The 18,538-nt window shown below is 40.6% G+C and overlaps 1 protein-coding gene across 1 annotated transcript in view; it reads left to right on the forward strand.

Moving 5' to 3' along the window:
- The window catches only part of LOC123580509 (SLX4 interacting protein), a 178,830-nt gene that overhangs the window by 153,465 nt on the left and 6,827 nt on the right, over positions 1 to 18,538 (forward strand). Inside the window, exons 5-6 of the mRNA XM_045445320.1 lie at positions 1,767 to 1,844; positions 4,962 to 5,050. Coding sequence (XP_045301276.1) covers positions 1,767 to 1,844; positions 4,962 to 5,050 — 167 coding nt within the window. The remainder of the gene's footprint in view (positions 1 to 1,766; positions 1,845 to 4,961; positions 5,051 to 18,538) is intronic.

Raw genomic sequence — 18,538 nt, forward strand, 5'->3', positions numbered from 1 at the left:
TTTGTTTATTTCTTGAGGTATGAATTTCCCTCATGGAACTGCGTTTGCTGCATCCTGTGTATTTTGGTATGTCATGTTTTTATTTTCACTGGTTGTAGATTATTTTTTAATTTCCCCTTTGGTTCCTTCAATGACCCATTGGTTGTTTAATCTTTATATTTTTTCTTATTTCTTCTAATGAATTTCTAGTTTTATACCATTGTGGTTGGAAGAGATGCTTGATATGATTTCAGTTTTCTTGAAATTATTGAGATTTGTTTTGTGGCCCAACTTGTGATCTGTCCTGGAGTATGTTCCATGATCGCTTGAGAAGAATGTGTATTCTTTTGGATAGAGTGTATATATCTATTAAGTCTGTCTGGTCTAACGTGTTATTTAAAGCTGATGTTTCTGTTTTAATTTTTTGTTGATGTTGTCTGGATGATCTATCCATTGATGAAAGTGGGGTATTAAAGTCTCCTGGTATTACTGTATTGGTTTCAATTTCTCCCTTTAGGTCTGTTAGTGTTTGCTTTATATGGTGCATATATATTTATAAATGTTACATTTTCTTGTTGGATTGACATCTTTATGTAATGCCTTCTTTTGTTTTTTATTACAGTCTTTGTTTTAAAGTTTATGTTGTTTTATCTGAGTATACCTACTCCAGCGTTCTTTTCATTTCCATTTGCCTGGAATACCTTTTTCCATCCCTCACTTTCAGTCTGTGTTCTTACTTCTGAAGTGAATATCTTGTAGGCGCATATAGATGGGTCTTGTTGTTTTTTGATTGTTTGTTTGTTTGTTATCCATTTAGCACTCTGTGTCTTTTGACTGGTGATTTTAGACCATTTACATTTAAAGTAATTATTGATAAGTATATGCTTATTGCCATTTTGTTAATTATTTTCTTGTTGTTTTTGTAGTTCCTCTCTATTCCTTTCTTCTCTTTCTCTCTTCTTTTTTGGTTTGATGGCTTTCTTTAGTGTTATCTTTAGATTCTTTAATCATTTTCTTTTTGTATTTATTATGTATTTTTTCCTCATGGTTACCACAAGGTTCACATAAAATATCATATGTAAATAGCAGTCTGTTTTAAGTTGATAGCAACTTAATTTTAAATACGTTCCAAAACTTTACCATATTACTCCTTTCCCATGTTTTATATTTTTGATGACACATTTTACATCTTTACATTTTCTGCTGCCTGTAACTAATTATTGTAATTTGAGGGAAATTTACTACCTTTGTCTTTTAACCTTCATGCTTGCTTTGTAAGTGCTTGCTCCACTACCTGTGTTATATATTTTACTTTTCCAGTGAGATTTTTACTTTAATATATGTTTTTTGTTGTTGTTATAATTAATAGTGCCATTTCTCTTGGGCTTAAAGAAGGCCTGTTAGCATTTCTTGTACGGCTGGTTTAGGGGTGATGAATTCTTTTAGCTTTTGCTTTTCTGGAAAGCTCTTAATCTCTCCTACAGTTTGGAATGATAATCTTGCTGGGTAGAGAATTCTTGGTTGAATTCATTGTAACAGATAAAGTAACTGAGCCACTTAAGGCACTGGAGACAATCCCAACCAGGTGTTCTGGCCAGTCCTCCTAGAAGAGCTCATAGTGTAATATTTACCCCTTTCTCTCATGTGAATCCCTCTATTGATTCTTTTTAATCTTTCATTTGTTAAATAATTATTGAACACATACTACATGGTAGGCACCAGGGAGGGCTGTGGGATTTAGTGGCAAACAAACTTGTAATCTAATGATACCCTCTTTTACCTTATAGGTTATGGCTTTCAAATCACAGCCTATTTCCTCAAGAGAGGGATACGCCTCCACTGTTTCAGGAGTTCACAGAATACTGGTAAGAAGCTGATATCTTAGATTGTCAAGCATTTTGCACTATTAGCTTGTCCTAGAGAAGGAATGAAAATTAAGGAATGAATATTACAACTTTCTTCGTTGCCTTTGTAAAATTGAGATACTGATTGAGAGTATTTCTAAACATTTGTGATTTTTTTTTTTTTCAATTTTCACTGTTTTACTGCCTGCCTGAGAACTGTGAGCTGGGCCACATCAGGCTTTACTTTCCTGCTGCATCTCAGCACTTTCATTGAGCTTCCAGAATGATTTGACAGGCAGTTACACCATGAATCACTTCATCTTTATGCACACCAAGTCCCTGGGATACAGAGCAAGCGTGTACACGAGAAAATGCTTTCCCAGCCCAGAGCTGTCAGAGCCTTTCTTAGGTGTGTGACAAGGCCGGCTTCCCCCCTCCTTTCCCCAAGTCAAGATGTCTGCTGAGGAAATGATGTCAAACACGTCCAGCCAACAACAATAAAGTCAGATGCTAATGACAATTCTCCAAGCTGATCTGAACATTGGAAAGAAACTCTAACTGAACTTCCTTGGATGACTTTAATATATAAGATATGAAACAAGGACTTTGAAAATAAACTGTATGGAGGCTTGCTCTTGGAATCTTCACAATTATCTACACTTTTTAAACTTTAAGTGTCACTCAAATATATAGGGCTTTTCACTTTGTTCAATTCTCTTAGTAAAATAAGCACTTAACCTGGTATCTGTCTGTTAAAATGAAGGCTATCTGTATGGTAAAGATTGCTATTGCCTAAATCTTTATTTAAATATTAAAATGATAAAAGTTTCAGTTATGACTTAAGCAAAGAAGAAGTGTACAGAGGTTGCTTTCTGTTTATATAATACCTGGCTCCAAAATGTTCAAAATTCATCATTCTAGTATTGTTACTTTTCAGAGAAAGAAATGGAAGGACAAAACAGAGAAATTATTGAATAGAACTGATCATTTTTATTTAAAAAAAAAATTTTTTAAACATTTATTATCGAGAGACAGAGAGAGACAGAGCATGAGCGTGGGAGGGGCAGAGAGAGGAGGAGACACAGAATCCAAAGCAGGCTCCAGGCTCTGAGCTGTCAGAACAGAGCCCGACGCAGGGCTCGAACTCATAAATCGCGAGATCATGACCTGACCCGAAGTCGGATGCTTAACCGACTGAGCCACCCAGGCACCCCAGAACTGATCATTTTTAATTTAAATTCTGATCAGCTAGTATTTCAATGTCATGATTTTTGGCTGGCGGGGCTTAGTTCCCCCTTCCAGAAAGTGGGAAGCAGACTACTTATCACTTACTTCAATAAGAAATTTTAAGAATTAATGAATAAATATTAATGACTTTATTATTATTATTTTTTGTTTGTTTTTAAGTCTATCCCTAGTCTCTTACGAGATAGAACATCTAAGAGGGGTCGAAGTTTCAACACACTCAGGCCCTCTGAAATGGAGATTTCTACATGAGGAGGACTAGTGGGAGTGAGACCAGAAGGACAGGTTAGACCCCACTCATGGAGGGCTTTGAAGTTTGCACATCATGTGATGGGTACTGAGGATCCACAATGGGGTTTTGAGCAGGATAAGTGGAAATATTTTTTTAGAACTGTTAACCTGCTTGCACTGAGTAGGATGAATTAGAATAGGGAAGAGTGATCACCAAGGAGACAGCAGTGGTCCAGGGGAGAGGTAAGGAGATGGCTATTACTAAAACATCAACTCATTAGGCCTTTGGTGTAATTTAACCTAGCCAGGTAGTGTGGTGTTAACTGTGTTTAAGTTGTGTGTATATGTAACCACTACCTTCATGCTTGGCTTCTATCAGTCAGTCCCTCACGTTGTCATTCATTGTTGGAAATGAGCAAAGTATGTGAAAAGCTTCACTTACTTGATTCATAATATCCCTCTTTAAAAATGTTGGTCGTATCTAAGAGGGAAGTTTTCTCTTTTAGAAAAATGTCTTTGTGTTATAAATATGATATATAAGTATTATGAAAAATATGAAAGCAATACAACCAAGTATAAAGAAAGGAGAAGATCCTTACCTCCCACCCAGAATATATACTATTAGCATCAGCTAAACACCACTCCAGACATAGGTGGAGGCTGCATACATAAGTGAATTCATGAATGGATGGACAGACAGATGAGAGGAGGAGAGATACAGATGCCATTTACCATCTTATATTCTTATTTCATTGAATATTGGGGTGTCCAGCTCTGAGACTCCTGCAGCCCTCCCCCCAACCCAGCACTTCTTGCTTTAAGAAGTTGTAATAATAGGGGCACCCGGGTGACTCAGTCAGTTGGGTGACTGACTTCGGCTCAGGTCATGATCTCACAATTTGTGAGTTCTGCCCTGCGTAGGGCTCTGTGCTGACAGCTCAGAGCCTGGAGCCTGCTTCAGATTCTGTGACTCCCTCTCCTCCTTGCACTCTGTCTCTCTCTCTCTCAAAAACAAATAAATGTTAGAAAAAAATAAAATAAAAGAAGTTGTAATAATAGAGTAATGTGACTGAGGTGTAATTATATCATCTTTGCTCTTGCATATTTTACTATTTCCTTATTATTATTCATATTAATGACACTTCTCCTTTCATTGCCTGATTCATATTGGGCATTTGCCCTCCAGCGTAGCGGACCCATCTATGACCAGTTGACTAAAGAGATGATAAGTAAACTAACTAGTGAGAACATTGATGAGTCACGTTTTCAGATTTTATCCCATAGTCTTCCTCTTTCTGTATAATTCTGCACACTCGTTAGGAAACGTTGATCCTATTTCCCAAATGTGAGTTCTGGTCAGAAAACAGCCAACTGTCACAGAGGGAAGGCTGCAAGGGCCCTTCCCTGCCTGGGGGTTTCATGGGATATAATCTAATGGTCCAGGGGCTCAGGCGGACCTATCTGCAACCTCCTGGCTGCTCCCTAGAGCTCTGTGCTTGCTCTGCCCTCCTGATGGCAAATACTGAAAGGAGACGAGGAGAGGAGACATGTGTCTTATGTATATACATATTTTAGCTGTAACTTAAAAATCTGAGAACAAGCATTTCTGTGTTCAGAGATTTTTGATGCCTTTAGTAACTTGATTTTGTTCATTTTGTGCAGAGCTCCGTGTATTTCCTGACAGATTTGTGGTCTGTGTAAGTCAACTTTCATTCAGTCGTGATCTTATGGCAAGTCAGAATGAAGAATTGGTATGTACAAAAAAATTCTATAAATAAATTTGCTTAAAACTTACTGTAAAAATAGAAAAAAATATTGTCTTCTGTTATCCTTGGGCCATTCATTGAGCACCCAATGAATGTTTTAAGGGACCAAAAATGTCCTACCTCTTTTGCATGATAATATTAACTGATGTGTTTTGTTTATTTTGTTTTGGTTTCTTGTTTTTTTCCTCCTGAAGTCCCCTTGAAAATTCAGTTTATCAGCCATATCTTTTAATATCATTTTTTTTTGTATCAGTTTTAATGAGAAAGGAACATATCACAAAATCTGGGATGGTGCTTATGATAATGTTCAAATGAGATAAAGCAAGGTCTTTCAATGAAATGAAGGAAAATCCACATGTTTCCACTGGAAGCTTTCATTGGGGTCAGCGGCTTTGAATTTTATTCCATGGTGAATCACTGACATTTTCATGAGAATCATACTTTTCCCCAGTGTGTTGTTTCTTTGCCGATAGGGTTTGTTTTCTCTCTCCTTTCTCAGGCTAAGTCTCAAGCTCCATCAGGTCCTGCCTGTTTCGTTTGTGTTTCATTGGAGTTCTCTCTTCAGATAAATAGATACAGAAAACTCCCCCTTCATGTTGTAACTTATAGCTGTGCCTTGTAAACTTAACATATGCCTTTGAGAGAGTCTCCTTGGAGGGTGTGTGTGTGTGTGTGTCATTGCAGCCACAGTCCATTCTCTCTGAACTTACCTCGGTGCAAACTTTTTTTTCATATTTTTGGATATATCACTTGAACTTTAACAAAGAAGAAAAAACTAGGAGACATGAAACCTGGACATGAAATGTGACAGGATTATGATGCTTCTAAAATAATTTATGGGAATATTAGATTACCCCTTATGTTTATTATTTTTTAATCCATATGAAATGTGACATTTGGCCCACGTGGTCTAAAACCAGCTTCTTACCTCATCTGAAATAAACGGATGGAGACTAGAAGGGTGAATTAGAGACCTAGGAAAAGTAAAGAGCAGAAATGCTTTTATTTGGAGATGAGCCTTTTGGAAAAACCAGTGGGACCCTTATTTCTTCATCTGTCAATTAAATGACATAAATGAAGCAAATTTGTTGAAGAGAATTAAAAGTGTATTCTTTGAGATTTTTCCAGGATGTTAGAGTTATCTCAGTAAGTTAATAAATACAAAAATAGTAATGCTGTTGGCAAATTAATATAATATAACTTAACTGATTCTCAGAGCAATGAAGAAATTGATCTTTGGTTTAAGAAAACAACAATTAACTGTACCAGGAAGTGTTATTGCTTCAGATGGAAAAAAGAAGAAATTAGATCTTATATGATATGTAATATTAATACGTAATATCTTAAATTATTAAGGGTGAATTAAAATATCTCAATACAAATGAAATGTTATCCTCCTTTGGGGCACCGGTATTTATACAGATCCTGATTTTGCTATAGCTGCTGTCAAATAAATCCTATAATCTGGAGGACTTCCTAAAGGTTAAGCATTTTCATTCTGAAAAGTTGACTAGTCTAGTCTGAGCCTTTTACGCAAGCCAGTTCAATTTTCTTCTCTTCAGAATGTTCTGACGTTTAGTGATAACACTATCAGAGTTAACCAAAACGGCTTATAAAGACAAGTACATTTATATCATGAGGGTCGTTCATTGTTTTCAGTGACTCTCTTTAGACGTGGTCAGTCTCTGTCTCTTCAGCTGCTCTTTTCCCCACCTCTGTGCCTTCACATACACCCTGTCCCAGCCACACACGTGGGAGTCTGCTAACGCTCAGCAGCACTACACAGCTCCCTCCCTGGACATAGGCTCTGTGCATCCCTTCTGGCTGGCCAGCTCACCTGTGCACCTTCCCTCCTAACAGGCCTCTCGTCCACCACTTCCTCAAGCTTGTTGCCCCCAGAAACAGTAAAATATCCAGGCCTGGAGAAGGACCCTCCTGCACACTGCCCATCGAGCTGACAACTTGGTCCCTCCACCACATGTGCCTTGGAGCTTTAGCCTCATTCATGTTTGATCTCTGAGGAGCCCACCTGTCTCAGCCATTTGAGGGTCAATAAACCATCCTTCCTTCCCAGAATTGCCTTCTGTCTGAGAGAAGGCGTGCATAGTCCTTGATATATACTTCAAATGCCCAAAGCCAGTGATATCTGGCTCCTCTGTGAATAATCCTTGAACTTCCAGAAAGCTTTGGATTCTTTATCAGTTTACACTGATATTCGCCAAAGGGCAGGATCCGTCTCATTTCTCTTGGTAATTATTCTCCAGGACTATTTGACTGGGAAGGCCTGGGAAATTGGCTTCCTAAATACTGTATTAGAGATACGTTTTTGTCAAGAAACAGCAGTTATTTTCCTCTAACTGTTCACTGAACTTAGTTCTCTATGGCCCCAGAAGTGATGGGGGAGTGAGCCAGTACCCGAGCAACAGCCTGGGAACCTTGCTTGTGCCGTGAGTAGTAGATTCCTTTTCTTTCATCTTTTCCCCCCTGTTTTGGTTCCTCAGTGTCTGAATGACTGTTGGTTAGGTGATCCTGGGGGTGCCTATTCAGAACTGCTCTGCCAGGGGATTCTTTGATCCTGTACAGAAGCTGTACCCAGCTCCCCAGTTCTTAAAGGTGGCTACACAAAAGAACTGCTGATCCAGATCAAGCAGTACAAAGGGAGTAAGCCTTCTCCTTTGGGAGGCAGAACGAGTGCAACCATGCCACCCGCTAATAGCCTTCCCCCAGCACCAGGGAGGTCTGTTACCCTAATATCAGCATCTCTCTCGCCCACCAAGGGGCACTGGTGCAGCGAGATGCTCCGTGTTGCAATAGTTCTGCACCAAGTGCCCACATGCCAGGGATGTGGGAATTGTGATGTGTACTTTGGGAAGAAGGGGCATTATTATGGGATGAGTCACTGTATTTTTCTTACTACAGTTTCTCATAAGAAATCTCGAGGTCCTTGTAGCCTCAGTTTTTGGCCTATTGCTAAGAGTGGAGCTGGGAAGTTGTTCTGAGAGTTTTTACCTTTTGTTTTGTTTTGTTTTGTTTCATTTTCCTAGCAATATGAAAAACATAAAGTAAATTTTGGTTGCACTCAGTTATATCCCATTTCAACAATATTTTCTTTCATATTTACAAAACCAGGTCCCTGTGTAGAGGCTGTTTGTTTGTTTGTTTGTTTTTCCTTTTCCTCAGATGTAAAGCTCTGGGGCTTGGGGAAATTAAAAATTATTTATTATTTTTTCTATTTCTTTATTAGAGAAAATAGCCAATAATCACCAAAATAATTACTTTAGAAAGTAATGACTTTATTGTGTAAGTAGAACTCTGTATGTATCTGGGACATTTCAGGGTCAGCACAAAGCTATTATCTCATAGAGCATTGGTTACAGGCACACTCACTCTCTGGAGATCTTTCCCATCTGTTCTTACCACCTCACTTTAACATAATTCGCTGAGTGCTGGCTCCATGCCAGGAAGTCTGCTAGGCACTAGGGAAACAAAGAAAAACTAAGAAAGTAGAGTTTGTAGTCTGCCTTCAAGGAGCTTGTAGTCTGCCAGATAGGGGGCACTGAGGGTTATCCTGGTGACCTAAAGATGTATCCCTTCTGCACTGTAATGGATCCTCTGCTATTCAGAAGAATGTCCAAAATTCTGAGTTACTTTCTTACTCTTAAACCTAAGCTATAAGTCTGTGATTCTTTTGGAAATTAACGATGGCATTTAGTATACCAGTGCTGCCTGAGAGTGTATGTATAATCAAGATATTGGAGTTCTCTGCCTCATGCTTCACTGGGGTTGTGGCTGAGCTGTGACAAAAGCCATCGAGGTTCAGCAGTCATACCCAGTCACACACGCTAGGCCCTCGCTGTAGCATCAGCTGGGTGGAAGGATCCCTGGCGTGTCCTGACGGGAGACACTATTTAAGTACTAAATTGAACACTTAAGTCAAACTACTGTTTAATGTTAAAGAACTCTTTTGGTTTATGAGTGTAAAATTGAAATGAGAACGAGTCTAAAGAAGTAATAAACTATGCTAGCCTGGGTTATTTTTAGCTTGACTGTCCTAATTGAACCTCTGTGGGCCTTAGCCCTCATCTCTCAGTCAAGGGGGGAGGATATCAAATTATCTCAGAAACCCTTTCTCACACTGAATTTCTGTCAGAGGAAGCAGATGAAAATGCAGCTAAAGAAAAACCGTAATTTTGCACAAAAGAGACCTTCACTTGTAGATTTAAAAGCTGTGATAAAAAAAAATGGGGGGAGAGTTATATTTTATCTTAGGAAAGATAAAAGAATATATAACAAAACATTTTAGGCCTTATGTTTTCAGAAGAAATAAAATACTTAACAAATTTGATTATGCATTAACTTTATGCCCTTATTGGCAGAATTAAGTTTTTATAAGGAAACTTTGCATAAGTATAAATCAGATCATTTGAGAAAAGAACTCTCCTTTTGTATCAAAAAATTAAATAAGTAGTGGGTGTTTTTTCTAGTTTTTTCATGATGTGTCATAAGCTTTTTAAGAATCCATTCTTCTCATCTTATTGTATTTCCTGAACAATGCTAGTGGTAAATTACTTAGAAGCCATTAACCAGACATTCCTGTAGCACTAGGAAAAGTTCCTTGAGGAGGAAGAGGTTGTTTCCATATTTCACATTTCCCACAGTGTTCTGAACTTAGTTTTTTACTTAATAACTGCTTACCAAAATTGTCCATGTTCATTGTATGAAAACCCTAGAATCCAAATATAAACAAAGAAAGTAAATATTATCCACAACTCCCAACCTAAAGACAGCCTCTGTTAATGACCTAGTCTGTATCCCTCCATTCTTGATACTTGATAACTGAGGTCACTATGTACTTATTTTAGCTAAGACCCATTCATTTGTGAATTGCGTGTTTGTGTCCATTTTTCTTTTGGTATTTTTGTATTTCACAGACTCCCAACTATATAAAAATTCTTTAAGTAGTAAGAAAAGTAACTTTTGGTGAGTTTATCATTTACCTTTTAATTATATGACACTGTTATGTGGTAGGTGTCTATGTCCTCAATTTTATGGTTTCCATAACAATTTCTGCCTTTGTGATCTTGCTATTGTGGTTTTCAAAGTTGGGCAGACATTTACTTATATTTCCTTGTATTTTTATGTGATTTGTTTTAATTTGTGATGTGAGGTAGTTTTTATTGTGTATATAGATCAGTATTGTGATAATTGGGGTTTTTAGGTTTAAGGGATGAACATGCTTAGTCGGCCTCTACTAATGGGGCCTCACTTTGGGGGTGCACAAAAGAAGGAGGCTTCTCCAGGGACCAGTCTCTCCTTTTGACCTATAGCAGCAGGACTTCTCCAATGCCCTTCATCTTGCCTTCTGCCCCCCCTTTTCCAGTCACCTGTGGCCAGTGCTCAGAGCCAGAACATGATCTACAGGTAGTTGAGGAACATATTGGGCCACACCCTCAACAGGGCCTACAGACGGGCCCCTTTGCTTAGATTGAGACAGAAACTATACAGCAGCCCTTACATGCCCACCCTTATATGGAATGTCTGAGTGAAAATGCTGGTGGTGGGGATGAGCTATTCTATTGGTTTGGTCTATCTAGAATAGTTTTTCTCGACTGTGACACAATAATAAATTTTTCTCCAGTCAAATCATTTTTTTAAGATTATCCTTTGCTTATTATATGTTACAGTAAGCTGAGGTTTTATCGTCCTTTGCTAATAATAAAGTTCTTTCCAATGATTAACCACCAGTTTTTGTGAATGAGATGGTTCATGCACCCCTGTCTCCAGCACCCCTAAGGAAACTGCCCTCTGCTGAATTAGAATAAGATAGGCCAGATGAGCTGGAGTAGGACATAACTAAGTTAGACTAGCTGGATAGAATAAGTTATGATAGGATGTCTCTCAGCCCTCTCATCCTTTGTGCTCGTTCCCCACAAAGTACCTTTCCTGTGCACAGACCCAGGGAATGAAACAAGTAGAAAAGAGATCACACTTGAAATTAAAAGGCCTGGCTTTGGCCACTGCCTCTCTCCTCACTCCCTGGATGACCTTGGACAAATCATTTGGCCTCTCGGAGTGTTGGGCTCCTGACTTCTTGAGCAGAGGTAAAAGTGATGCCTACTATACAAGCCTTCCCAAGTTTTACTAAGGATCAAGTGAGATAGTGAATATAAAAATATCTTCTCAACTAGAAAGTACTTATGCAGTATTAATTATATTATCATTTCCATTCTTCCCCGAAAAGGAGTTAATGTAAATGTCATTAACACCAGATTAGTAGATTGTTATATATCTTACCCTGCCTGCTAGAAATGGTAATATCCATCTGCACGTAGTATTTTGCCAAGAAGCTCAGCACTCTCATTTTTTATTTGTCTCCACTTGACAGCCCAGCTTCATTTTGCAGCTATAAAAACAAGTACCAAAAAGTTAAGTTATAAACCCTCATTTAGCCAGCAAGTCAGTGATGAAAGAGGGATACAATAAGAGTGTAAACTGGTGACCTTCAGTAGGAGCTCTGTTAACCAACATCCAGAGTAGGAGGAGGGGTGGGGACCACCAGCTAGAACACCTTTCATTTCCAGTAGCTGCCAGTAGACCCACAAGGAGATACAGCTTTGGAGGAAGGACCCACTCACTTCTCCGAGGTACACAGGAATTGGGAGTCCACAGACTTCTCAGGCCCAAATTCTGAAAAGCTCACATGTTCATCTGAACACCCACAGTGATCACACAGAGTTTGATGTGCAAGTGGATTGTGTTTAGAAAGTTCATTTAGTTAGCAGATGATTTAGAATTCAGTACACATTTTCCCAAGGAACCCATGTCATAAATGGGGTGAGGTTCCCAGACTCGTTCACAGAAGCTGTTACTGTCATGAGATGGGAGTCTTGGAAAGGGGGTCTTGCTGTCTGTTCAAGAGCAATGGGAAGAGCTCTTCCTTGTGCGTCCCTGGGCAGAGGGCCAGCTCTGAGCAGAAGTTTGAAATAAGCCAGTCATCTGTGATGGCTTCTCTCTGGCTCTTCTGCCTCTTTCCCACTGGCCACCAGGGCTACTGTGGGCTGTCTTCTGGCCAGCCCTGCCACCTACGCGGCTGGATACACACTTACCCACCTCCCTCCTTACCCATCCTCTCCAGCCCCACACACTCAGCCATGGGAGATGTTAGGGAAGACAATCATCACCCTGAATAAAGGGCTAGCAACCTTCCTGCCAGGTGTTGGCATTTTTCAACCACAGATCTCTGTGTGAGGAAGTGTTTTTGAATTAGGAGACCCCCAAAGGTGGGGTATCTCTGCCTGAGGTAGTTCCCATTAAGTTCCCATTTTTCACAGATATTTCCCTTCCGCTTTTACACTGGACACTATTAACCTGTGATTCATGAATTCCCTGAAATTAAAAAAAAAAGTTGTGTGTGTGTGTGTGTGTGTGTGTGTGTTTTAATGTTTTTCTAGTCAAAGTTAAATAGCTTTCATTCATTTCTCAGAGTGGTCAATGATCCCCACCCCACCCCCCTCCATCATGAAGAAGCACAGGTCCCAAACCTACAAATTCTTTAAAGTCTCCAAGTTTCATTATGCTTATAAGGCACCAGAGACTCAACAGTGGGACCTAGGGGGGTTCAGGATTTATTTTTAGGTTCGCGAGGGTTAGGTGAATGTAAACTGGAAAATCCCTATGAAATGTGTACTTCCTGCAAAAGAACTTCCTTGATTTTTTTCACTGATTTCATTTTCAGGTTAACATTCTTTGCAACTATTTATTGGTACTTCCCTAGATCTACACAAGACAGTTTCATAGTCATCAATTCAGAATCAAAGAAAACTTCAAAATTTTTATTTAAAAACAAAACAAAACTAGAGTGTTTGCTGCTGACTCAGGCGGCAGCGGCTGCAGCAAGCCCACGTCTCCACTCTCCCTTAGAGACCTGTCCTTTCCCAGGAAGGCAGAGAAGTGGAGGGCTCAGAAGAGGGACCTGGATGCAGAGAAACAGAATGAAGCGAAACACTTGTCCCTCACTGTAGGAGTTGGACAGATGACTTAGCCTCATAAGGCATCAGTTTCCTCATCTCTGAAATGGGGAAGGTCACGTCCGCATCTTGGGCATCTCACGAGGACTCACTTGTGCCGGTCCCTATATTGAGTGCTTTGCCTGTGGTGTCTCAATACAGGCGCCTTCCATCCTTAGCATCTTCAGAGAAAATGACGTGACTTCACGGTGGAATTCATGAGATACCCCTTCCATTTGACCTCTTAGTCTGAGTTCCTTTGAGTCAATATGTATATATATGTCTCTCTACATTCTTTTAATTGTTCGCTACTACTCTCTGCACCTGTTTTACCCTTTTTACTTCCATAACTGATTAATTACCAAATAATTTAAGAAAATATTAGAAGTGAAATTTGGGAAAGAGAGACCTCTTCCTCATTTTAAGATGTGTGGCTTCTCTATGGTCATGGTGCATCGTGGTCTAAGATTGTGGTCACTGTCAGAATTCATGCTGTGCTGGGCTGCTTTTCTGCAAGTGACTCAACCTTCCCTGGCATGTCACATTTCAGAATGCTTATGCTCCTAAAAATGGTTGGACATCGCACTAAAGTTTAAGAATAACTTTTCTTGGGGCACCTGACTGGCTCAGTCAGTGGAGCGTGCAACTCTTGATCTCGGGGTTGTGGGTTCAAGCCCCATGTTGGATGTAGAGATTACTTTAAAATAAATAAAATCTTAAAAAAAAAGGAATAACTTTTCTTTTTGCCTTACAAAAAAGCCTTGAAGAATTGAAAGTGGCCTAGGTTTATACTGTAATGTTTTATTTGCCTCCCAAATAAGTTGACAATATATTACTTTTACACTGCTTTTATTGTTTGGGAAAGACTTATTGTTTGCAGAGAGCTGTCACATACAATAACTTATTCAATGTAACAAACCTGAGAAGAGATTGTATCAGTCTTGAACCTTTTAGTTTTCAAGTGACAGGAAGGCCAACTCGAAATGGCTTAGCAAAAAAAGGAAGGTTTTTGGCTCATGTGCCTGAAAAGTCCAGACTTCAGGTATGGCTTGCTGATCAGAGGCACAAAGAATATCATCAGGACTGTTTCTCCCATCTTCTGGCTCTGTCTTCCGCAGTGTTGGCTTCATTCTTAGCCAGTATGTGGCGGTTGGCTCTGGTACCTGCAGGTCCATGGGAATAGAGAGCAGGGTTCTTCCCAGGGCTCCTTCAGCTCATGTATGTCTTTGAGGTTCATGAATCCAGTACTTTGCTTGACCTGGATGGGATCACAGGCCCACCTCTGGAGCCTGGTGTGGAGACAGGGCCTCCTGAAAATGCATGGACGTTGGACGGGGACTAGAGACAAAATCTGAATATTGTTTCCAGAAAAGGAATGAGTGTCCACTGTAGAGATATTATTATCATTCCTCTTTTCTAGACAAGGAAACTGATGTTCAGGGAGGTAGCTTGTCCAGATCTTACTTCAGAGAAGAAACTGAGAGGGGGTTAGACCCAAGGACTTCCAACTTAGCATCCTGTACTCTTTCTACAACTCCCATCTTTGACTGTGATGGCAGAGGAACCACTGAGCACAGTGGAAAGAGCACTGCACAGAGGGCCAAGCCTTCTCGACACACTTCTGCCCCTAGCTAAATGTGTGGGCTTAGACATTTAGTCTCTTGGGTCTCATTCTTCTTGTCTGTCAAATAGGGATGATACCTGCCTGCCAAATAACTCAGTAGATATAGGGGAAAGGACTTTAATCGTGTAAGTTCTTTAAAAATGTAAAGCATCCTTGCCTTCTCAAAATCTATTTATGTTCTCTGTAGGTACCAGGTTTTCTTTTACAGGAATGTCAAGAAAATGTGCTTAGAACTTCCCACTTTGTAAAGTGTGCTTCACACACCTTATTGCACTTAAATTTCCCAAACAGTCCTGAAGGACAGATGAGAAACCCACCATTGGGGAGTTGAGAGATGGGCCCTGGGACAAGCAACCAATGAATGCCAGACGTTGGCTTCCATCCCTGCTCGCTGTGCTCCCTGCCTCATCCCAGGAGGGCTAACCTGTTTTGATCAACTCTGGGTATATGTGATCATGAAGAATTCAGACACAGTAACATTTTGAATGTGACCTAAGACTGTGTATTCTTTTTTTTAATTTTTTTTAAATGCTTATTTATTTTTGAGAGAGAGAGACAGTGTGAGCAGGGGAAGGGCAGAGAGAGAGGGGGATACAGAATCCAAAACACGTTCCAGGCTCTGAGCTGTCAGCACAGAGCCCATTGCAGGGCTCAAACCCACGGAAGGACCATGAGATCATGACCTGAGCCAACGTCGGACACCCAACCAACTGAGCCACCCAGACGCCCTTTAAGACTGGGTGTATTCTAATATTTTATTATGAGTTACCTGCTTTAAAAAAAATTTTTTTAATGTTTGTTTATTTTTTGAGAGAGAGAGAGCATGAGCAGCGAAGAGGCAGAGAGAGACGGAGACACAGAATCTGAAGCAGGCTCCAGGCTCTGAGCTGTCAGCACAGAGCCCACCACGGAGCTCAAACTCACGAGCTGTGAGATCATGACCTGAGCCGAAGTCGGACACTCAATCAACTGAGCCACCCAGGCGCCCCAAGTTACCTGCTTTTAAAATATCCTGGTTGAGTTATTAATTATTTTCATTTAGCGGTGAATAAAATAGCATCAGAGGAAACTCATGTACATAACCATAAGAAAAGAGATCTCAAGAGATAAATGACTGAAAACACCACATTACCGTGTTAAGTACTGCTGTGAGAAAGACCTTAATGGCTCTGAAAAGTTTCTTTTCCTGCCTTCTCCCTTTATTGCCTTCATATCCAGCAGGGTGTTCTGTAGTCCTAGAAACAAGATTTTGGTGGGAGAGCTCCTGTCATCCCTTCTAAGCGTGGCTGTGAGGGGTGCTGGAAACACCACACTGGGGAGCTGTACACCCACAGGGCTCTTTGACCTGCAGTCAGGTATCATGTCCCCAGGGACCTTCCCCTACAGTTCCAACCTAGATTAATACTGATGTCCCAGGGCCTCAGGGCTGGTGCTTGAAAGCTGAAGCAAGGTTTTCCTGACAGAAGCCCCATTTATCAGATGAGAAGGGGCATTGCCATCTGTGCTGTTTGTTCATGTTGAATGAGGTCCCTGGAGTGTGGGAGCAGCAGTGTTACTTGCCTCATCAAGCTCTTCTGAGGTGACATTGATGCGTATATGCAGAGCTTCTGAAACACCCAGCTGAAACTTGGCACATGGTAGCTCATCACATCCTCCAAATATGCCCAGAATCGTCAGCAACGCACCCTCCATTAACCAACCCCCCAATCCAGGCACTACCCCATTTCAGCATTCCCCCTTACTGCAGAGCCCTTCTAAAGTGCCCAGCCCTGCATGGCCCGGTACTATAGCCACTGGCCACATCTGGACATTGAGCATTAGAAATGTGGCAAGTCAGAAATGGCGTCCTGTAAATGTCAGATGCATACCAGATTCCAGACTTAGTATAAAAATATAAAATGCCTCAATATTTTTATATTACACACTGTAATAATAACATATATTGAGCAAAATAGTATATATTATTGAAATCTAATTTTACCAGTTTTCTTTTTACCTTTTTAGTGGTCCATAGAAACTTCAAAGTCACCTACAGACCATTACATTCCTACTGGAGACTTCCGGTTTCTACTGTGTCTCCACTTTGCTATTGAACCCATCCATCCCAAATAGTCTTGGGCCCTAGCACTTCACCAAAAACAGCCCTTGTCAAGTCACCTTCTATTGCTTAATTGTCATTCCTAACCGCTCGGCATATTTGTGGAAGTGCTGTCGCTTTCAGTGAAGCCCTTTATTCTCTTGCCTCCAGGGACATCATGTTACCTTGATTTTTCTGTTTCTTCACTGATGATTCCCTCATGGACTCCTTTCCTTAATCCTCCTCCTCATCTTCTTTTTTCTTATCCAAACTCACTCCCCAGTGGACTTCATCCTCACTGAAGACTTTATGTACCATCTTCGTGGACCTCCCAGCTTTGTGTCTGCAGCCCAGACTTCTCTCTTCCTGAACCGGTATCTTAACTTCCTGCTCAGCATCTCTGTTTGGATACCCAGGAGGACTGTTCAAGTTTACATTATCTAAAATTGATTTCTTGGTTCCACATCCCCAAGTCTGTCCTCCCCCAGTACTTCCTGTGTTGGTAAAGGCTAATTTCCTTCATCCACTTATTTAAACCACAAATTTTGGAGTCATTCTTGACTTTTCTTCTGACTATATACAGCCCATTGACATATTCTGTTGGGTCTTCCTTCAAATTATATTTCCAGTCTAACCATTTCTTACCGTCACCAGCCTCCTGAAAGACCCCCTCCTCTCTGAGTGGACTTTTGTAGTAGTCCAATCACTGATCTCTCTGAGCCCATCTGCCCCTCAGCTGCTCCCAGAGTGATCCTTTTAAAATGCCAAGTCCATTTTCTTCCTAGAAACTTCCAATGGCACATCATCTTCCTTAGAATAAAATGTGTCATCCTTATAAAAGCCATATATGATTTGCCCCTCTCACACACCACCACCAATGCGCACACACACACACACACACACACACACACACACACACCAGTTACCTGCCCTCCACCCCCTTCCTCTGGTTTACTGCCCTGTTTCTCCTCTCCCTCCAAGCATGCTCTGTCTTCCTTGGTTCATGCTTCTCCCTGCTTATGCACACTATGTTCACGTGGCTCATCCTCCACTCATCTCCAGGTAAAGCTCACCTTCTACCTTCCCTCACCAACGTGCCTAATAAAGACTTTGGAGGTTTGTATTCCCTCATAACATCATAACCTTTTGACATATCATATGTGTATTTGTTTCTTGTCTTCCCATGGAATGGAGGCTCTGTGAGAGCAGGGATGTTTTCTGTGAGTCCACATATTTTTCCACAAGGACCTCAAAACAGTGTTTGATACAGAGTTCAGTGTTGTCTGATTGGATGGTTCTGCCAGACTCTGCTCAGTTACCACGTCCATCCATGCCCCTGTAGAGTGGGCATCAGAATCGCTTGGGAGATTGCCTAAAATGCATATATGCCTTGACTCCAGCCCGTGGAGATCCAAATGCAGTAGATTCTGGGGTAGAACCCTGAACGTTTTTTGACAAGCTTCCCAGGTAATTTTGATGCCTGAGGTAATTGGACCAGACTGCCAAGCACTGCCTCAGTGTACCACTTTTCATTTGTTTATCTGCTGCTCTGCTCTGTCGAGAATTATTTCATGTGTGTCAGCAGTGTTTGAATCACCTGGGAACCTAAATATAGATCCTATAGCCCCACCCTAGATCTGGTAAATCAGAACTTCCAGGGGTGGGTCTTGGGAATCTATATTTTTTGAAAAGCTCCCTTGGTGCCAGTCTTCCCAATAGCCTTTGGGAGCCTTAGCTGTGTTTTACAGACTCCTTGAGGAGGTTAT

Source organism: Leopardus geoffroyi, chromosome A3, assembly GCF_018350155.1.
Source record: "Leopardus geoffroyi isolate Oge1 chromosome A3, O.geoffroyi_Oge1_pat1.0, whole genome shotgun sequence".
Classification (NCBI taxonomy): domain Eukaryota; kingdom Metazoa; phylum Chordata; class Mammalia; order Carnivora; family Felidae; genus Leopardus; species Leopardus geoffroyi.